General features: G+C 40.3%; 1 protein-coding gene and 1 long non-coding RNA gene across 3 annotated transcripts; both read right to left on the minus strand.

Moving 5' to 3' along the window:
* Positions 1-599: 599 nt before the first annotated feature.
* LOC143412968 (uncharacterized) lies at positions 600-20,539 on the minus strand. Of its 2 annotated transcripts, XR_013093505.1 has the most exons (4): positions 20,333-20,539; positions 20,028-20,081; positions 1,129-1,186; positions 600-755 (listed from the first exon to the last, which is right to left on the minus strand). It is a non-coding gene; the product is annotated as an uncharacterized LOC143412968 (long non-coding RNA). The 2 variants fall into 2 exon arrangements; XR_013093504.1 differs by lacking the exons at positions 600-755; positions 1,129-1,186 and adding an exon at positions 18,945-19,599.
* LOC106676252 (uncharacterized) lies at positions 3,582-6,144 on the minus strand. The gene is made up of 4 exons (XM_024805305.2): positions 4,986-6,144; positions 4,736-4,882; positions 4,055-4,156; positions 3,582-3,881 (listed from the first exon to the last, which is right to left on the minus strand). Exons 1-4 carry the CDS (start codon positions 6,018-6,020, stop codon positions 3,582-3,584), a joined length of 1,584 nt encoding a protein of 527 aa, XP_024661073.2. The 5' UTR covers positions 6,021-6,144.
* Positions 20,540-22,927: the final 2,388 nt, after the last annotated feature.

Below are 22,927 nucleotides of genomic sequence, written 5' to 3' on the forward strand. Positions count from 1 at the left end.
AGGGTTTTCCATCTGCTTCCACTCTCATGCCCACTATAGTTGCACTCCATGTCTAGTAAGTATAAAGCCACATTCACATTGTTTGACATAAAGGAGAACACAGAAGACGACAGTGAAAGCAGTAAAAATGGGCGAGTGGGCCAGATTCACAAACAACGCATACACACAAATCTGTGTGTAAACTGAACACACACACACACACACACACACACACACACACACACACACACACACGGCTGTCATTTTGCACACCGGTCAATCACAGAGCCGAAAACATAAGCAAGTATGGATTGCCAGCAAAAACAGCAGCTAAGGAGATTCCCCACACTGGAATATTTGGAATATTCTTACAGATTCTGCCGAGCAGGGCGATAAATGAGGAGTGGATTTGGGTGCTGAGGGTGTGTGCTGCAGTAGAACCTTCTCGGAGAGCTTTATCTTCCTCAGCTGCTTGGGCCACTGCCTGTCTACTCTCCTCTGAAGGGAATTAGGTTATTAAAAACCAAACACATGCATGCACACAGTTGTGCATACAGGTCACATACCCACTCGGTGCATCAATACAAACACACTCATACACTCACCTCAAACCACTGCCAGATTCTGAAGAGAGCAACACATTTGGACCTAGCTCATATGCTTTCTGGCAGAAATGCAAGGGCCCAATGCCACACACTTGATAACTGTAAATGTAACTGTGTGCAGAGGAGAAGAAAGGACTGCTAAAAACACAGCAGTCGGTCTTCTTCTTCTTCCTGAAAATGGAAAATAAGAGCTTTTATGGTTTTACTGGTACGAGACTGTGTGATACTTTTGAAGGAAGTGGCAGAATCACCCCTGAGAAAAGAGGGTGTGTGGCCAGTTGTTCCCTAAACTCTGAAGAATAGATTGACATTTTGAGAAATACCAAAGTCAGCAACTGCTAAATAATATCCTTCTCATCTATGCCAGCTGGGCTTTTGTACACAAGCTGGAAGTATTGGACATGAGCTAAAGTAAACAGAATCCACCTAGAAAGAACCAGATTTCACTGAGGCTACAGACCAACCAAAGAAACTTAGCAGCCCTGTCTAACTTCACCCTGTCCAAGTGTGTAGGCAACATTCTTAAAATAAACTTTATATTTACCTTTATATTGTAAGGTTAAGATCCTTCAACATCATAGTTATATGATCTCCACCATGCTCTGGGAAAGAGGGAAATGAAGAGTATAGCTTAGGGATGACAAACAACAAACTGAACAAACTACATTTCTGCTAACAAACCTCCCAAGCTTGTGCAAAGGGAAAAGTTAACATTTTGCTCTTTAGAGGTCTGAACAGCATTACTTTTTTTTTTTTTTTTTTTTTTTTTTTTTCTCCAAATGACATCAGAAACAGCAGTATGCGACATTACGTGATGGCAGAGCTTCAGTTCATCCTTTGTCATTTTTTTTTAAATTTTTTTTTAATAAATAGGACAGGGGGAATGAATGAGAGAAAGAGGGGGAGAGAAAGAAAGAAAACCAAAGGGGAGAAGAGACGGTGAGAAGGGGGGGGAAGAGAGAGAGAGAAAAAAAAAGAACTCCTGGGTCACCTGTATGGAGAAAAAAACAAACAAACAAACAAAAAAAACAAACAGAGGAGACAGCAAACAACAAAGAGCAACATAATAATAGAGAAAACAAAGCACCATCACAATAAACTAGCTAGTCATAGATATCAATATTTACTAAATAATAAACGATATTGTGCAGCACGCAAGATAGACAGCGCACAGTGTGCTTTGAGGCAGCAGCCAAGAAAGCTTTAGTCCGCGTCTGTGAATACCCATGTGTGCATACCTGTGTGGATCAGCATGCTTGCATTCCAAAGGTTTCTCCATGTAATGATCTGCTAGGGAGTGTGGGGGGGCCACAGCCCCGTCCTCCAGGGTGTGAAGCGGGTATGGAGGAGATCAAAACTCCAGACATCCAGAGGCCCCCAGAACACAAGAGACCATGGAAGACCAACAGAGGGGCGTAATTCCATCTTAAATCAACATGGACCCTCTGCTCAGATAGCTGAGAGTTGCATAAAAATGATCTTAAATGAGTGATGTGAAATTTTAGTTTCGTATACCAGTAACTTTACAATTTTTTTTTCTAAAGATGGTCCATTGACCCACTTTGAGGCCACACACTGAAATCTGAGGCAATGTTTGAACATTAATATCACAAAAATTATTGAAGATAAAAGCCTGAATATTTCACTGGTGCTTCTTACCATCAAAAGGAATAAGGATCTGCACTGTAAAAACTGTGACTAGAGGTTACTTAAAAAAGTTATGGCAACAAAGTGACACTTGAAATAATTAAGTAGATTTTAATTTCAAAAGATTTATGTAAAATGTAGAGAAAATGTTAATTAAATTCAAATAGAAAACAAAAGTAGATATTAATAGAATTAAACTGTAAATATGTGTTGGATTTAGGGTCAAAATCTCAAACTGAAGGTTGAAATTGCCCAACTTTACCAAAAAAAATAATTGATATGAAATAAGTCTCTGAGAAAAATTACTTTGAATTTACTAACTATCTGGCAAATGTTTAGTAAAAACTTCCTAAAATATCCATTACAAAGAAATGAAATCTTCTTGTTTTTTCAGTAAAACTCAAATTGGATTCAATAATTTTCCAAATAAACCTTAAAAATAATGACTGAATAATAAGAGAAAATGAAATGAATTTAACTTATTTTCTGAGTAAAATGAATCAATTTCACAAAGAAAACATCAACACAGTAATTTGTTTTATTGTGGAAAATAAAACACAGTAATTTATAATATAACATTTTTCTGCTCGTATACACTGAATTCTCATCAACAATCTCCTGATCTCCTAAATACATTCCTCTGCTGTAAATTTGTTTTAGTGTCATAAACAGTTTATCACACAGCTTTGTGTACAGAGCAACAGCAACATAAACTGCATGAATGTAAACCAGTTTTGTAAAAAAGAAATTAATCTTTAGATTAGACTGTAATATCAACATGAACCTGAAATTTGAATATCCTTTACCGTTTCCTTTATCTCTGTTACTTATTTATGATTGACTAACAAAAACTTTAGTTAGTCAATCTTTTGTTAAATTGAATCACTCAATATAATTGTAGAACAAAGGTTTTTTAACTCATGTACATGGAATATCAATAATGTAAATCAACCTTTTATCCCAATTTGGATGTTTAACCTGAGAAAATCTAAGACACATGTAAGAGGAAGTAACATTTCTACAGCTACAGGACTGCACTTCTGTTAAATTTTAAAGTTGTTTTAAACTAATGTTTTATAGTAACATACACTATAAACAAAGAAAAGCTTCACTAGTGATTCCTCCAATTTGTTGCCTTTCAAACAGAATATTCCTAAGAAACTTGTAGGTAATAAAAAACAAACATTAAAATGAAGAGCACAAATACAGCCTGACACATTGCAGGTCATTTGGGTAAGATATGAATAAGTTGAAATTATTTTGAAAACTGAAAAGATAGCTGCATCTAACAAAGACAAACCAAAGGTTTTCAGTGAGCTTATTTCCCTTTCATTCTTTCAGAGTCCTCACTTAAGCCAATAACTTGTTCTTGAGGCTGTTCACTTTTGGTGAGAGCTTAGCACAATCCAGTTCAAGGAAAGTTTTCTGGAATACTTCCAAGGTGTATTTTAGCTCTTTGGGATAGGCAAGATTGACTGCATATGTCAATTCAACCAGCATTGCGCATGCTCTTGGAAAATTGCCCAGAGCAGGCATAACTCTCACACCCTCCAGCACAATGTCATCCTCCTCAGATCCAACAGCCTTGATTTTGTAGATTTTCATCCTCTGTTCAGAAAGATCTTGTGACACACCATCCTCATCAGCATCCTGAAACAACAAACACATGAGTTTTCTGACTGTAGTTGCACACATGAAATATTTCCTGGACACATCCTGTAGCTGAATGACAAATAGAACATGATAATGCCTCAAATTATTTGAAACTTGACAAACACATATGAATAACAAAAACAGAATAATGTTTCTACTTCAACACTTACACTGTACTCTTTGATCAGTTGATCAATGGACTCCCCAAGGTACACCATCAAGCACCGAATAACCAGATTTCTGGTTATGTCATTGCTAGGATTGCTTGGTGACTGAAAATGAGCAAGAATTCCAAAAATTACCATCAGATAAGTGACCATTTATTAAGACAAAACTGTGAGAATTGGCAGTATTAAAAAAAACTGTTAAATATCAAATTATCATCACATGGAACATTATGTGCGATAATTAGCTGATGTTAATGCACATGCCTGGGTGCTGACAGTCAACACAGAGGTATTGTCAACATGCTTGTAAGCTTCAATCTTTAAATGTGTCGTTTTAGTAAATTACATTAATTTATTCTTTTAGTTTTTTATCTAATTTAGTTTATGTTCGTCAGAAAGGGTTTTTCCTTCTTGGGACAAAACAAAAACCCAGCAATACCTGTACTTGTGTTTTTTTGTTTGTTTTTTGTTTGTTTGTTTTTACTAAGAATAGACATGTATTTAAAATACAATTAAAACATGAAACCCATAATTGTGTTGTTAATTATATCAGTGACGTCCTGGCGTCCTCTTGCACTGACAAAAACATGCAAACAAATTAGTGGAGCTGTGCACCATGCAAATGAAATTTGACAAAAAAATTCTTTAAATAAAATTCCAAGCTGAAATGTCAGTGGAAAATACCTTGGCTATGATAGCCTGCAACTTCAATCCCATGGCTCCCCCCTTGGAATGGAAAAGGGCCAACAGTTTGGGAGTGTACTCATCCAGCATGGACATGAATTTGGGTTCAAGGTGTACCAGGGTGATCCTGTAGAACTCATCCTGCAGCTGAACGACAAAAAAAACCATGATGCAGCCTCAAATTATTTGAAGTTTGAAAGATTACATTAAAAAAAACCAAAAGCCCACCCAAAATGAATTTGGAACTCACATGAGATGCCTCAAACAATGCTGGCCATCTGGCTTTGATGTCTTCAATGCTGGGGGACAGGTTGACAATTTCATGTCGTCTATGTGCAAATGTTTTAGCCATTTTTTCTTTTATCACTTTGTTGTTGTCTCTTTTCTTGACTTCAGTAAGCAACTGAATTCTCTCTTCTTCTTGACTGTCCTCATCTTCACCTGCTGGATATGGCGGAAGGTAATTTACCTCTGCTTTCCGAGGCTTTTTCACTTTATTTGCAGACTTCTGGTCACCTGGACTCTTGTGTTTCATGGCATTGCATGTCAACTCAGGAACACCAAACCCTCTAAGTTTTGTACGATAATTGGCCATCTTGTATTTGATGCTTTGTTGCCAACCATAATAACCTGAGAAAGAGCCAGGTTCCTTGAGACAAGGGTATTTTGTCACAAGTGCCTCAGCAACATAACTAACCTGTGCACTTGAAGGATAGGCCGTAAATGTAAATATAGTTTCAGCCAACTTCTCAAGAATATCAGTCTTTACTTTGGAGGTGGGCAGAAGATTTCCATTCTTTTTATACTCCTCAGTGGCTCTTTCCAGGTACATCTCAGTTTCATATGCAAACTGTGGAATGGGAAACTGTTTCGGCCAGGGCTCACAACGTTCTGTGGTCTTCTGCCTTTTGAGAATAATGGTGTCCTGAGAAGAAGTAGTTGCAGCAGAGTCTGCATTGGATACAACTGACTCAGCATATGAGGAGTCATAGTCAGACAGTTGGCCAGAGGGGCCGCCAAAACTGTCATCAACCGGAGTCAAGCTTAGCATGACTGGGGTGATGCCAACAACCTTCACAGTGTCTTTGTCTTTTATCTGGTCAGCTCTGTGAAGAGTGAAGTAGTCCTGGAATTCTGGGTCAAAATACTGAAGACTGAAGTCATTTGAAATCCCAAAAGTATCCTTCACAACACTCTGCAGCTCCTCCAATGTTGGTGGGATCCCTGATGGAAGAACCAACTTCTCGATTTGGTCATCAATAATTACACGAAGCTTTGCCTCCATCTTGTTCAACCTAGAATAAAATGTAAATGGGCAGAGTTAAATTTCCCTTCAATTAAATAAAATTAGTTATTACTTTTCATTTATACAATAGTTGAGATATAAAACTATAAAACAAAAAGCACACTTCAACACACCAAATGTTGCAAATAACAAATACTTGGGAGATGTACATGTTATCAAGTTTTTGTTGTTGTCGTTTTGTTTTTTGTTGTTTGTTTGTTTGTTGAAAAAGATTTGCATATCTTACACTGCCATCCCATTTGCCAGGTCCTAAAGTGATGGAAAAATATATATCTAAGAATCTAAATAGTTTTTCATGACAAATGTAAGAGCATGGGTATCTATACACATTTGATGTTGAGATTATAGAGAAGAAGAAAAAAATCCTACAAATAATAAGCAATTATTTTCTACTTATTGTTTTTACAAAAACAAATAAGTTAGATTAAGTGGGGTCAACTTGGTAATTTTATGCCGCTTCAATTTCAAAACCATTAGTTTAATTTAATATAACATGTTATCACAACTTACTTTATAATGCACAGTCTACATGCTGATCAGGTGAATTTAAGTTGAGGGATCTTCCATTACCTGAAAGGAAAGCAACATTATCATTAATAGCAGTCTCCAAAATAAAAAATTTACACAAACACACGCAGTCATTCCAATAGATTAACACATTTCAAAACATATAAGGACGTTTACTGTTATTTTCTAATAATGATTCTACAAATTTTCTGGTGAGATATTTACTCTTAACAGTAAATATAAACTCACTGACACTGACTTAACGCCTCTAAACGAACACAAACCTTTAGAGCACTTTTGCAAATATGCGATGTCTTGATAAACCGAGCAGGTATTTGAAGTTTACACAGCACCTCGCATGAAAATATCTTAAAAGTTTGTCCAAATTCATGGGCTGCATCCTCCTGAGGACCCGGCCTTCGCGGTCTACGTGGGCCGGGTCCCCAGAAGGTCGGGTAGGCTGGAAGTAAACGGCTGGGGAAATTGGACGGTCTAGCCTTCTGATTAGCGTCACCGCTGTCTCGGTGGAGTTTAATAAACTCAGCCGTCTGCTCCTTGCTATCTAAAATATAACAGGACGCTGGAGTAAATTCTCGACCGTCTCACACTTTTGTTTAATCAGTTTTCTGTTTGACGTTTATTCAGCTGTGTGAAAATCCCGGAGGATTAATAAAGTTTTGTTTTATCTAATCTAATCTAATAACTTTAATCTCAGCCAAACCGATTTACTCACGAACAAATAAAACACCGAAAAAACCAAACAATAACATTTTTAGGTTGTCTAAGTGACTTATACATTACGTTTAAACTGAGTAGCGAAACCCCGCGGTGATCTGAAAATGATGTGCCGGGAATTGTGCCGTTCTCAGCGGCTTCAGTGACCCTCGAGCTCCCGGCTTGCTATCGAGCTGGTGGGTAGCAGATGCTCCGAAAACGTCGAAGCACTTTTGCAAACATGCGATATCTTGATGAACCGAGCAGATATTTGATGTTTACACAACTACTTTCTCGCCTGAAAATATGTTAAAAGTTTATTTTGTGACCCAGAAAGATTACTAAGAGTAATTTTAAAACTTAGTAGCGGCCGCCATTGCTGGAAACTGGAGTTCGAAAAACTGACTGTGGCTGACAAAATCACTCACAACTGAGCGCAAAACATTTTCATGAACTTTTAAACGTGGATGAAAGACGTTAAAACTCATCGGAATATGTCGTTGATGTTTTTTAATACGGTAAAACATGTGGTTAGTTAAAGCTGTTCAGTAACACAGTCGTGAAGGCTTGGAAAGTGACCTTGTGCTAGCAGTCCACTAACTGCCATTTGTGTAAAAATACGATACTATCATTACAGTGATGATTATTAATAAAATTTCGACGTATCATACTGTTTAAAACCTTTACTCAAAACCGATATACGTTATTGTTTAAACCGTGTCTTATATTTGAACAAATTAAGAAGTCTTACCTCTGACAAAATGGAGATGTCCACTCATGAAGCGCGTGTGTCCTGCACGTGGCACAAAGGATTATGGGCGGAAGTGTTCAATGATTAAAATGAAAATGCTTTCATCAGTTAAATCTATTAGATTTCTTAAATTTTTTTAGTACTCAAACATTTTTTTTTAAAATCTACTCAACAAACCATTGCTGAATTTACCCCAAACAAAACTGTGTAAATTTAAATAACTGAACATCTCAAAATTGTTGAATTTTGCTTAGATTTGATTAAAACTACTCATACACGTTTTTACTGAGTAATAATTACTATTACTCTCCTATTAGATTCTAATTAACCCCAATCACAGTTTTTACAGTGTGTAATTTGGGACAGATGCATTAAAAAAAGTTAGAGCATTGGCTACTGATTTATTAAAATATGAAAAAAGAATTCCAGCATCCCCAAAAAGTCCCACATTTGAGCAGACATTAATAAAAGACTTTACATTACAAAAGATGACTAGTGACAACTTCTGAATGGCTGAATTTCTCAATAGTGCAAAAATAAAGCATGTAGAATACTTTTTAACTCCTAAAACAAAGAAAATGCTGGATTGAGCAAATATGACAAGTTGTACCATAAAAACAAAAACATCAGCAGATAGTTGAATTCAAATTGAACCAATTTCTGGAGTGTATAGATTTTTTTTTTTATATAACTAAATGATGTTTTTGAATGTTGCTAACTAGCTTCCCCAATTATGTTATATGCACATGGCACATTCAAAAACTACTCATGTAAAACACATTTCTTGAATTTCTTGTTGAAAAGTATTCTACAAGCTTTAGTTTGCGTTATTGTGAAATTCAACTATATACCATTCAGAAGTCACTACTTGTCTTTTGCCATGTGAATTTTCTCTAATAACGTGGGCTCAAATATTGGAGCTAGCCAATACTCAGACAATTTATGATGCATCTATCTCAACAGATGCTGATTCACGTTAATAATAAGAAAAACTCTGTACGTGTTCAAACGTTGCCTCAGATTTAAAATTGTGCAAGAAAAAGAAAAACGGCATGAAAGTCAATTAGATGGTCGAGCAGATGTTGCTCTTTTTGAGGTGAAGTGACCCAATAATCAAGACACTGAAGCCTTCTGTAAATAGAAGATTAAGTTTAGTAAGGCTTCGGTATGTTTATGTGTTTATGTGAAGAAACTGGTGTTGCCCTTTAACACATATAAAGCATTTGTCTCATTTTTCTTCTCTGTACATTATCTGTCATCAGTAAATACACACTATATACCTCAGAGAGCAGCAGGTCTAGCTTATAGGCTTATAAGCTTTAGAAACGCTGTTCTCAGACTGTAGCTCGAACAGCTTTTTAGGGGGAGTCTCGTCCTCTTTGTGGACAGAGGAGGCTTTTAGAAATTCATTGGGCCTACAGGAGATTAGACTGGAGAGGACCAATTAAAGCACGACACAACTCTCTATCTCTGTCTCTCCCTCCACCTTTCTCTCTCCTCCTACCTCATCCCAGACTCGCACAACTACATGTTACTATGGAAACTACTTTCCTCCCTCCCTCTTTCCATCTCACCCCTCCTCAGTTGCTTTTGGTCTGGCTCCTGCATCCTGCATCTTTCTACCTTCATTCATACCATACATTCATCACGTTCATTGCTATCTCTTCATTAACGCCTCCGCCTTGATTATCACCTCTTTTTTCTACTAAGGCTTTTTAGTAGCACCACTTTTCCCCCCGTGTTCTTCCTCCTCACGTTGAGTCTCCTATCACACTCTCTATCTATCCTGCTGCTTGCGGCACGAAACCAAATGTCAGGTCTGAGCTGGCACTGAGAGAAATTGTAAGGGAGGCAGATGGAGAAGCGAAAACTGAAAGGGGAGAGACATGGAGGGGGGTGAAGAGACAGTGGCAATGAGTCGAGAGAGAATGAGAAACATGGGGATGGTATAGGGAGAGGGGTCAGACAGACCAACGCTGACCACAGGTTTCTGCTGATAATATTGGTCAACATACAGAGGAAACAGTTATTCAAACAGCCCCAAAGAGCTGGCAGAGAGAAAATATATGCTATTGTAGAGCTTCTATTAGTAATTTTCAGGTTTTCAACTCTTAGCAGAGCCCTGTAACAGACTGATGACCTGTCTAGGAAAAGGATGTCCAATGTGCACTATGCTTCTTGCTATATGACAGCTGTGATTGGCTCCAACCCCCCTGAACTGGGTTAATGGAAGGAAATGAATGGATGGAACTCTTTAGCACTTATTTTAACACGAGCAATCTACGATGCTGAAATAGTAACAATAATAACTTCTTTCAGGCCAAGAAAATAGAGAAAGGAAAAAACAACCAAACAAACACTCTGATTACATGTGACTTCTATTATTAATGCTCTAGTGAAAAACACAGCAATTAGTAACTGCTACAACTAAAACTAAACACACTAAAGGACAATGGGGAACAGAAATACAAAGCTGCAGTGCTTGAATAAACAAACAGCTGAGTGTATTTTGGACAAATAAAATGAGTGGTACCTCGAGAAATAGTACATCAGCCCATTGCAGCACATTATCTAGGGTTTGTGGGCATACTGTTGCACTCTCAGGAATAGGGGTACATTAAAAGTCCATTTGTGTGAAGTTAAACATACTCCCTAGGACTAATTACTGGACCTGAAGGTAATTTTTTTGAGTACAGAAAAGGTAGAAAAAGGAGTTTCCCACCCCTCATTTTCAAATGCAAAAGCAGGATACACTCTGTTTTCTGTCAGCTAGCGACCAACAGGGTGCTGGCTGAGCTCAGCAGGTAAGCAGGCGACCACATGCAGCATGGCCAGAGAGCAACAGCATGGGTTCGAGTCTAACCTGTTACCCTTTGCTGTGTATACTCCCCCCTTTGCTGGAACCGTCCAATAAAGTTGAACTATAAATTTTTTCTCTTAGATGTTTTCCCCTTATATTAAGTGTAAAGCACTTAATACGTTCTTACAGCTCTTTAGCTGTATTGTATTTGCTTCTGGGTTTGAATTTGCCAGGAACAGTTTTCCCTGTGCTCAGTTTGCTCTGACTGTGCAGAAACTGTCATCAGAGGTTCAATGCTGACCTCTCTAAGCTGCAAAGCACATGTCAATGCTACAGCACCAATACCTTAGTGGGGACTGGTCCAATTCCAAGCTGCTGTACTTCTAAATGTACAATAAGGAACTTTAATTTGGGTATGAGCACACTGGGAAGTCTTTTTATGTTGGAAAGCTGAGTCCAATTAGAAAAAAAAATTGATGAAGTAATGATGCACTGATGAATCAGAGTATTTGAACTGGAAACTGATGAATGAATGAGCCTGGGGCTTCAGTGGGGGAGACTCAGTGGAAGATTTCTTTGGCTCTGGCGTCTTTGCTTTTAGATTCAGATAGGAGTCTTATAACTGAGAGAGCGCATACTGGCCGCTCACAAGGATTATATGATCATAAGTTGACATCAACAGTGGCATGACACACTTAAAAGAATAATATCTTATATCTAATAATATCTTGCCATAGGTAGGTATTTAATAGTGGCTTGTAGTAAATGTTTCAGGCCTCCTTTATTTGAGTTCTTTTATCTGTCAATCTGTTTCCAAGAAAACAGAGTTCACAGAGCTCGAGATCAAAGGTGGCCGTCTGTGTCCTGCCTCAGTCACTGTGCACGAGACACAGCTCCTTCAGAACTTTATGCTTGGGTACAACCATGACTCATCTGACCACTGAACTTAAAGACACTTTTCAACCAGAAAAGCACTTTTTTTTTCCATTTAGGGCCAAATTATGATGTTTTTATTTCAGTTTTTAACATTTATCTGTTTGGAAGGTGAAGGTAGATTGTTAAGAACATTTGGAAAGCCAACAAACACAATAACTTGTTCTCTTTTGAGGTGTTGAAGAGCAGCTCGTGGGGCGAAAAGTGTGAATTATCCAGCTGTCGTTATTCATTCATGATTTCTAGCCTTCAGTAAATGTATAAAGACAATATGGTGGAAGAAACTCTACAAAACCCCTGTAATAAAATTGCAGTGTTTGAAGCAGACGAAGTCCTTGTAATGAAAATATTCTGGTGAGCAAAGTTAGTCACAGCAAAGCAGGACTGGTTGATCACGGCAAATCTATAATCACAACAAGTTTATTCAAGGTTAAGATCACAATCTTTTAACATAATTGGTCAGTCTGTGTAAAAACAGCAGATTTATTGAACTAAAAGACAAAAATATTTATCTTATATATTCCTTTCACTGTAATTGAACATAAATTAATGAAATAAGAAAGAATGACCCATGGCCCAAACGAAACATGCCACAGCCTGGTGAGGAGTGGATTTAAGAAGAAAGTTTGTTATCTGAAATGCAAAAAGAGAACATCACTGCAAAACAGATTGTGACACAATAATCATTTCAACCCCAATTATCTTATTTTAATAGTTGCTGGGAACCAAAGAACAAAATTGTAAATGAAACTTAAATACGACTAATTGCACATTAAAAACAATCACACTCAGATTTAAAAGAGAAAAAAAAAAATCACATTTTTCCTCCTGACAGCAAAGCCAAAACTGAGACTGGCTGGTAAATGGTGCGTGCTGAAATGAAGGCATCAGCAGCTGGTTGTTTGCTGTTGAGCCTTTAGGCAGTGGAAGCTGAATGAGACAACATCTGGGTGTCAGACGTTGCAGGTGGAGATTGAGGATGGCCGCTGAGGGCTGTGTACCCAGGATGAACGTGCATGGCAGTGGCTCTGTGTTGTTGCTACTGCTGACAGTGGACTGTTTCAGACTCCTTGGCCTCAGTCCCTGTGGACGCACCAGTGAGAGCGGCAACAAGGGTGGGAAGGCTGAGAATCTGCAAACATGGCCAGTGGTGTTTGTTGGTGAGCACGATGAATCAGGCTGAATGCTGAGTCTTTGCCGTTGAGGACCGGAATACCAAGAGGCCACATGTGTTACTGAGAAAGATTGCTGCTCAGGCCAGGCATGGCAGCCCCAATCCCATCACTGACTTTTGTTCATTTTTTAAGTCTTCCTGCTTAACACTTCAAAGGTGTGACACAGTAGTACCTCGTATCTCATTTAACGGCACCTATTCTCTGACCAAACTCCACAGATACAGGGAGTAATTCTCACAGACAGTTTAATGATCTGAGAAAACCTAAAAACATTTAAAAATTATAATAAATCTTGTATTTTTTTCAGTACATCACCTAAACCTGTGAGTTCAAGACTAGCAGGTCCATTAGTGGCTCTCCAGAGTTTAAAGAGAAGTTGACAATAGAACATAGAAAACACAGTGCTTTTGTTTTAAACGGTACATTTTAAAACGTTTGATGAGTAGCATCTCCTCTTCTTTTAACAACAGTCTGTAAACATCTGGGAGCTGAGGAGAGCAGCTGCTAAACTTTTGGGAGAGGAATGTTCTTGTTTGATATTTGAGTCTTCTTTCTTGTACTTTTCATCGTATGAGGTGCCAAATGTTGTCACTTGATGAAAGGTCTGGACTTACAGCAAGGCCATTTCAGCACCCGAACTCTTTTACTACAAAGCCATTTGGAGTTTTAGGAATGTCATTCTGAAATATGCGATCCCTTTTCAGGAAGAGAAGTCATCTGTGTCGGAGCTCATGTCACTCTAAAACCTTTATATACCTTTCAGCATTGATGGTGCTTTTATAGATGTGGTGGACCCAGTGTCCATGTTTTCCAAATGAAATTTCATCTGACCACACAACGGATTTCCTACTTTGCTTCAGTCTGTTTTAAATGAGCTTTGACTCAGAGAAGATGCCGTTATTTCTGGATCATGTTCACATATGGCTTCTTTGCATGATAAAGCTTTACCTGCATTTGTGGATGGCATAGTAAACTGTTCACAGACACTGATTTCTCAAAGTGTTCCTGAGCCCATGATGCCATTTCCATGACAGATTCATGCCTGTTTTTACTGCAGTGCTGCTTCAGGGTTCAAAGATCACAGGCATCCATTACTGGAGGATTACGGACTGACATCATGACAAGTATTCACAGTTTTACACGGAGCGACATTATTCTGAAATTATTTCGCAATTTGTAGACACAGTTCGTTTCAGATTGGTGAACCTGTGCCCATCTTAACGTCTGAGAAACTCTGTCTCTCTAAGATGCTCTTTATATACCCAATCATGTTCCTGACCTCTTGCAAATAAACCTGATTGCTACATTCAGCTGTTTTGTTTAACCAACACTTACTTTTCTGGCCTTTTTTTCTTCCAGCGTCACAAAATTTTTGACATGTGCCTTTGCCCCTAAATTCAAAAAGAGCTCATATTTTACAAAAGAGTAAAATCTCCAAGTTCAAACATTTCCCCTGGTGTGTACAATAAATATAATATGCATTTATGAGATTTCCAAATTATTTAATTTAGTGTTTATTCAATTTTACACTGCGTCCCATTTTTTGCAAATTAGGGTTGTACATTGGACAAGCAATCATGACATGAAGCTGGTCAAATGTTGTTGCAGCAATCTGCTGTCTTACTCCGTTAATGTGAACCACAACCAAGCATGGTAAAATAGCTCAGTGTGGTTCCCTGCAACTGATTCAAGCTTTGCAGTTTCCCCCCAAAAATGTTTTAATTAACCCTAACGTCACACCTGGTTTTCATCTCTTCCTTCTTGAAGAGGACTTCAAAGTAAATGTAAAAAGAGAACACAGAGTAAAAAAAGACTTTTAAGTGGAGGATTTTTCTCTGCATGGGTGTAATACAGTAAATATGCCACTGCCGTATCAGGCTGGCTCTAAGATCAAAGTTTCTTTTCTGTGTCACAAATGGGAACAGTCACCCATTTTTTAAAATCACACTTTCATCACAAAGGTAAGCAACTTTTTTTTATGCACAGCCTGGATTTGCTTACACTTCCAAGTTAGAAATATAGGTAATAATTCTTAAGTGCTGATGTTATGCAAGTGACCCAATTTTTTTAAAGCTATGAAAAAAAAATGTTCGTGTGTGTGTGTGCATAACTGTGACTGTATGAAACAGATAAAGAGAAGACAGAATGTGTTTGGTGTTGCGCTGGTGGTGCCTCTTTCTTCAATAGCACTAACAGTGCTTTTCACCTCTGAAATACGACTGGAGGAATTTAATTAGTTACTTAAAGTGTCAAGGTCCACACAAGAATCAAAACTAACAATGAAGTGATTCCAATTTTTTATATGTCCGACTATTCACAGACACTAAGTGTAGTTTTATAAACTTTATAAACGAGAACAGGTAAGTAGTGAGCTTTAGTTAAGCAGAAATGAACAGTCTGCTCTCCACAAACTACAGACAATTTGACATTTCACATGATGTGTTTATCGCTCATTACTAATTTCAAATGCCTGTGCTTGCTAGCACAGATGCTGCCTCTCTGTCTGGCTGTGGTGAGTGAAGCCACGGTTGTGCTTAATGCTATTACTGCAGCTCCATTTCTGGTTGGGCATTTGTATTTTTAATTACGTGTATTTTTTTTTAGTTGTTTATGTAGTCGGATGAAAAAGGAACGTACTGTTTCCCATTCTGAAGTTTTGCTTCAGAATTTAATAACAAATCATCTGGTACTTAGTAGGTCTTAATTTTTCTTTTAAAAAGTCAGACTTTTAATTTTTAAAGTAGAGTTTAAAATTTTTCATTTGCTGCTTTTTGACTCATTTTCAGTTCAGTCCTTATACGGGACCATTTTCAGAGGCATGTAAATAAACTCCAACGCTCTCTCAGGGGTTGTTAACCCACCTACACTGCTGTGAAAAAGTATTTGTCCCGTTCCTCATTTCTTCTTATATGAAGAATTTGTCACACTTTGATGTTTCAGCTCAAGCTAATTTAAATATCATAAAAGATATACTGAGTAATTTTTTTTTGTTGTTACATTTAAAAAGCTGTCCTGGCCCCAGGCATCCATCTACTGTTGCCCTCATCAGAAAAGCCTCAGGGTGGTTTCCAATAAGCCATTCTTAAGGAAGGATAACATGGAGAAAGGGCTGAGGCACAACAAGTTATATAAGAGCTGGACTGAATATCAGAGTCAACGGGTGTTGGAGTGATGAATCCAACCCAGACATTTTTTGGTTCAAGCCATCGCCAGCAGATACAGAGCAGGTCATCAGTGAGCATCTACAGCCATCTTTAAAACATGGTGGAGGCTCTCCTAGGGTTTGCTGGGAAATTATGAATGCAGAAAAGTACAATCAGATTTTGCAGTACTGGATGGAAAGCCTCTCACTGGTATTATTTTAAGCATGACAATAATCCCAAATAACGCTGTCAATGTAATAAAAGCATCCTAGCATAGAAGAACATGCAAGGCTCAAGACTTTTGCACAATTTTGCATAAAATGGTGCTTTTGCCAGTAATGACACATTTGCTACTATTAAACTTAAGGAGTTTAGTTGCTCTGGACGTTGTAGGGCTGTCCTGGTTGACACGCCTCTGCAATGTTGCGTGGAGATCAGGGGCAGTACCTGTGGACTGGCAGACCGGGGTGGTGGTCCCCATCTTTAAGAAGGGGGACCGGAGGGTGTGTTCAAACTACAGGGGGATCACACTCCTCAGCCTCCCTGGGAAAGTCTATGCCAGGGTGCTGGAAAGGAGAGTTCGTCCGCTAGTCGAACCTCGGATACAGGAGGAACAATGCGGTTTTCGTCCTGGTCGCGGAACACTGGACCAGCTCTTTATCCTCTCCAGGATACTTGAGGGTGCATGGGAGTTTGCCCAACCAGTCTACATGTGTTTTGTGGACTTGGAGAAGGCATTCGACCGTGTCCCTCGGGGTGTCCTGTGGGAGGTGTTGCGGGAGTATGGGGTGTCTGGCCCATTGCTACGGGCCATTCGATCCCTATACAACCGTTGCAAGAGCTTGGTTCGCATTGCCGGCAATAAGTCGGACTCGTTCCCGGTGGGTGATGAGCTCCGCCAGGGCTGCCCTTTGTCTCCGGTTCTGTTCATAATTTTTATGGACAGGATTTCTAGGCGCAGCCAAGTGGCGGAGGGCTTTCGCTTTGGTGGCCTCAGAATCTCATCTCTGATTTTTGCAGATGATGTGGTTCTGTTGGCTTCATCGGGTGAGGGCCTCCAGCTCGCACTGGAACGGTTCGCAGCTGAGTGTGAAGCAGCGGGAATGAGGATCAGCACCTCCAAATCTGAGGCCATGGTTCTCAGCCGGAAAAGGGTGGAGTGCCCACTCCGGGTCGGGGATGAGTTCCTGCCCCAAGTGGAGGAGTACATTTTTCTGGCTGCAATCACCAGTTACTTGGTGGGTGGAAGCATCAAAGAATGACGTCTGTTTTTAAGAGTGGCAAATCGGTCAATCACTCTGTTGTGACTCAGATGCTGAAGCGTGTCTTTTTCAATAGACATGACTGCAAGACTGTGAAGTCTTTTCTGACCCATTGTTTGACGCAGCCAGGAGTGCAGCCGACGCAGTGCACTAAAGGACCGTTCGCACGAGCAGCTGCTGACAGGCACTGTTAGGGCAACTTGGATGGTTGCCTTCAGAGAGGGAAACATGTCTGAATCAAGGAGGTTGTACACAGACAACATATTTTTGGGTGGACATCCAGCCTCTGTTTTCCGGGTAAGAAAGTTTCTGGCCACCAGAACCTCCTCTTTTTTCAGGTCAAGTCTGTAGTGCTTTGCAAGTTCATTCAAGTGTGGTTCACTCAAGAAGTTCTCAGATTTAGGACTGCATGCCTGGACGCCTTTTAGCAGCCCTGCATCTACACTGCAAAATCTTTGATCAAGCTCGCCAACCATCCGATCCACACAAGGGAAAAGTAACTCTCTTTTCAATGTGTCTGAGTTGTTCAATTCAGTGCGTGAACCCACAGTTGCCTCCAGGACAAAATCCTCCATTTTCCTCTGTTTGTGCCTTGTCTTGGCACCTGGTTCAGGGATACTGTGGGTGTTACACAGGGCCTTGGTTTTCTCATACAGCTCTGTAGCAAATGCATCTGAGTGTTTGCCCTTAAGTGTGTCACACACAGCTTGTTTGCAGATAAAAGCTTCTGCCAGGTCTAAAGTCTCTTTCTGCAGGAATTTGTGGAGTCCTTCGGTTACAGACAGAATCGACTGAAACATCAGTAGTGCATAGACTGCTGAGAACTTGTAGAGCTTTGCTCTGAGACCAACAGCTATGGGGGATCCAATTGCAGATAGGCACTCCAAAATGGCAGGCAATGTCTCAAGAACTGCACTGATTGATCGCAACTGACATGCCCAGCGAGTGTTTGAAAGTTGCACAAGCTCAGTTTTTGTCAATCCAAGCTTTGCCTGAGTCTCCATGAACTTATGATGATTGACTAGGGAGGTGCTGAAGAAAGAATACACACACTCCAACAAGCTGAAAAGCTCCACAGCCTCTGGGACAGCCTTGCAAGTATTGCACAAAACCAGGTTGAGTTGATGAGCATAACAATGCACATAGATAGCCTCAGGATGGAGCCTTCTAAAATGTGCTTGTACACCTCCAGTGGAGCCACTCATAACGGCTGCACCATCATATGTTTGTGCTACACACTTAAGCTCTGCAAGACCATAGTTTTGGATCTGCTGCTGAATCTCATTTGCAATGGACTGGGCATCAAATGATTTTATCTCTGCAAGTGCAAGGAAACGCTCCTTCACTGCCCCCTCTGACACGTACCTGACACAAACAGCTAACTGCTCTGCCTTTTTATCCCTTGCCTCATCCACCATGATGGAATAGACTTTAGACTTTGTCATTTCAGATACAATGACACTAGTAACTTCCTGGGCACAACAGTCAATCATGTCATTCTGGGATGTTGGTGAGATATACTGTGCATTTTATGGGGGATTATGTTTTTGAAGAAAAGGATCAAACTCCTTCAAGAGCTCCATGCATGTAAGAAAATTCCCTCTGTTTGGGCTGTCTTCACCTTCATCATGGCCACGAAAAGGGAGTCCCTGTCTCCCTAACATAGAGGTGACTGCAACAATTCGTCTGAGATACTCTCTTCTTTCGACTATCTCACTCACATTTGCAGTTGCTATCATCTGTGCAACGTTTCCCTGTTTGCTAGTTCCCTGGTAGCTTTTCCATGTAACAACACTGTCCTTATGTGTTTGTGCCATCTCATGCTTGCCAAAGATGACTAAAGCTTTCTTCCAGTTCTTGCAACCGTTACTGACCAAACTATCATGTTTGATGTTTTTGCCAAACACTCTACATGGGAAGCAGAAAGCTGCACTCTGGTTGACTGAATATTCTAACCAGTTGTGCTTTTCAAACCAGCTGTGGTTAAATGCTCGCTTCTGTGTACCAAACGTATCATGTGGATAGCTCTTCAGCTTCACCTGTCTGGGCCCTGTGTCTTTGTCACCTAAATCAAACCCTGTAGTAGAATGAGTTGCTGCAGCTGCTTCATCATTTTCCCTCTCTTGGCCTGTTTGCTCTCCTCTCTCTGTAATAACTTGATCTTCCTCTGCCTCTCGATCCATTTGCTGCAGCTCCTCTGTCTCTCCTTGCTCTCTCTGACTTGAACTTGCCTGTTGACCTTTTTCTCCCTCAGCCACTCCTTCTGCCTCACCCTTCAAGATACATTAAAACATACTGAATTGTAATGTAAATTGCTAATATCATGACTTCTGCTCCCGCTCCACAGTAATTTGTTGCTCCCAAATATTTTGAAGTTACAAACATTATATTTTGAGCACGTATGTGACTAAAATGGTTGCAATTTAAAGCCCTGAAAAATATTACTAAATTACTTGAATTGAAGTAATATTAAAATAGAACCCTCAAAAATATGTGAGTCAGGCTAATTTGACTTATATACATATCTCTCTCTTTGCTCTCTCCACTTTCTAACCTTGACTCTCCTAAATAAAAGCTCAAGTTAAACAGGTCTTATATGTTGTACCGTGACTGAAATGTTTCATATTTCATATCCATATTGAGTCCCATAAAATTCTAATCAGACTGTCTCCATCACAAATGACTCCATCCTTTGACTCACCTCTCCAGCAGACGTCTCTCCCCTCTGCCTCTCTGTGCTCCTCTGCCCTGACTCCTACAGGTTAATGGGGATGGAGTGATTATTATTATTTCCACTGATGATAACCATACCTGAATGAGCTCAGCTGGATTTTTCAGAGCTAAAACGAGTGACAGAAATTAAAATTATGCTAACAATTTAACTTAGTGCGCTAGCCAGGTTTTTATTTACAAAATGGGGAGCACCTGGTTCATTATTTACATGGGATTCTCTGCTGTTAGCTGGAGCTAACTAATTGTTACTACCAGCCAGTGATGAAGACTTACTTTCTTGAAAAACTTGCGTATATCCATGATTTCTTGCCGTTTGCCACATGCACGCTAGTGTTTCTGCAGGTGTATACGAGCGGAGTGTAAAGTAGCAGTGAAAACGAGGACTGGATTTTCAGTCATGTGGATGTCCCCTGTGAACAACTGGAACGGATTGGATAACGAAGCACTGACGCTACCTTAACAATGTAAAGCGAAAGGGACCAACCGAGTTATGATCATATTTGTGTGAATAGCGACAGGTTTATATTATTATTTCTTTAAACTCATATTCCTGCATCTTTATAATGAATTTGTCTGCAAGTTCTGTAAAAAAAAAATCGAATAAGTTAAAAAAAAAAAAAAACCCCAAAAAACCCCCCACCAAATTATTTAGGGGGGCTTAAGAATATTTTAGGGAGGCTTCAGCACCCCTAAAATAGGCCTAACGACGCCACTGGTGTGCTCCCTGGTGTTGTGTTTACATACACTGCTAAGATGGTGAAGGGTTGCTTACAAGGGGGACTGAATATGAACATATACTCAGTTAACAGTAGGGGGCTCTGTGACTAAGGATGATGGAAGGAGAGAAGAAGTGAAGTGTATGTTGAGATGTAAAATGGCGAACTACTGCTGAATATATACGTTCCATTACAAACCAAGCCGTCTCCGTTCTGCTGTCGAAACACCACAAATTGGCGACGAGGATGAGTGCATCAGTTCCGAGTCCACCATCTTTTCTTCCACATGTGGGTGAGCCGCCGATTCCATTTACTACATGGCGGAAAATATTCGACAATTACATGCTAGTAATCAATGCCACGGGAGACGCATGGCCGGATGCTAGGAAACGCGCTGTTTTGCTACACTGCTTGGGCCCGGAGGGACAGCGGTTATTCTACACGTTACCGGAGCAAGGTGATACATATGCTGACGCCATGAGCACACTGGAGAAGCACTTTGTGCCGAAAGTGAATGTCGTGGCGTGCCGTCATACATTCAGACAGCGTATGCAACGAGCGGATGAGACTGTTTCTCAGTATGTGGTGGCTCTGAGAGCATTAGCTTCATCTTGTAACTTTGGACAAATGGAAAGTGAAATGATAAGAGATCAGTTGATCTCCAATGCTCATCTCAGCGCTGTGAAAGACAAACTGTTACTGGAGGATGAACTCACACTGGATAAGGCTCTAACTATTGCGAGCCAGGTAGAAGCAGCAGTCAAAAACGCTACTCTACTCTCCACACCCGGCTCGTGTCCGACCGCGCCTGTTCAGACAGTCGACGCGGCAAATTCCCACTCTCACCAGAGGAGAGGACCTCGCCCCGCTAAAGGCTGCACTCCAGACCAACACAAACGGGGAGGTTCAAGGCAGCAGCAGCGGAAGTGCTTCAGGTGTGGTTCTCACAAGCACTTAGCTAATGATAAAAACTGCCCGGCTGCTTCTTCAAAATGCAATAACTGCGGGAAAAAGGGACATTTTGCCAAGGTATGTAAGTCGTCAGTCAGTGAAGTGAGAGAAGTAGTGGTTCCAGAATTGGCAGTACTGTGCGTGCAAGATGCTAAAATGATGGCAGCTATTCAAGATAAGCTTACCTGCACTGTCGACATTGAAACTGTACAAGGTGGCTCTAAGACAGTAGAGCTGATAGTAGACACTGGAGCTTCTGTGTCTATTCTGCCAGAAACTATCTACAGACAGTATTTTGCAGACTGTTCACTGGTGCGACCTAAAGTCAAACTAGTTACTTATGCTAAAGATGAGTTGGCTGTGATGGGTTGTCTGCCTGCATCAGTTGCACTGCATGCACAGAATGAAAAAGTTCCTGCTTCCTTCTACATTGTCAAAGCTGGTTCCCCGCTATTAGGCCTCGACCTCATTAGAGCACTGAACGTCTGCATCGTTGGAGGCAAAGTGGACCGTATTCAGGATGAAACTGCAGATGAGCCGGATTCGTCTAACCAGAAGTCTGCTGTGTACAATGTTGATCCTATTCCACCAGCTCAACTTGGATGTGTTAAAGGGTTCATCCATAAAGTACAGGTAAACAACAATGTGCGGCCTGTACGCCAAAAGCTGAGACGCCTGCCATTAAGTGTACGTACAGAGGTGTCAGCAGAACTCTCTCGCTTACTCAAAGCTGGCATAATTGAAAGGATCGATGCAGCTGAGTGGGTGAGTCCTTTGGTCGTGGCCAGAAAGCGAAAAAAGGAGTTGAGACTGTGTGTTGACCTTCGTGAACCCAATAAGAGCATTATTGCTGACTGCCATCCTCTTCCTCATATGGAGGATCTGTTTTCTGACTTGGCAGGTGCCACTCACTACAGCCAGATTGACCTCAGCTCAGCATACCACCAATTACCTTTGCATCCGGAGAGCCGCAAGCTGACTGCTTTCATCACTCATGAGGGACTGTTCCAGTTCACACGTGTCCCATTTGGCCTAGCATCAGCACCTTCGGCGTTCCAGAAAATGATGCAAACGGTCCTGAAAGATCTGCCTGGTGTTCGCAACTACTTGGATGACATCATCGTCTACGGAACATCAAAGGAGGTGCATGATACACGCCTGCAAGCTGTTCTCCAACGTCTCAGAGATGTCGGCCTGCAGA

This window comes from Maylandia zebra, linkage group LG16 (assembly GCF_041146795.1).
Source record: "Maylandia zebra isolate NMK-2024a linkage group LG16, Mzebra_GT3a, whole genome shotgun sequence".
NCBI lineage: Eukaryota > Metazoa > Chordata > Actinopteri > Cichliformes > Cichlidae > Maylandia > Maylandia zebra.

What these genes read in the sequence shown, in the direction of transcription:
- LOC106676252 (XM_024805305.2), bottom strand. Translation starts at nt 6,020, where the DNA reads ATGGAGGCAAAGCTTCGTGTAATTATTGATGACCAAATCGAGAAGTTG. An exon ending in CATTGTTTGAGGCATCTCAT is followed by an intron (nt 4,883 to 4,985) that starts GTGAGTTCCAAA and finishes TTTGTCGTTCAG; the next exon opens with CTGCAGGATGAGTTCTACAG. An exon ending in AACTGATCAAAGAGTACAGT is followed by an intron (nt 3,882 to 4,054) that starts GTAAGTGTTGAA and finishes TTGTTGTTTCAG; the next exon opens with GATGCTGATGAGGATGGTGT.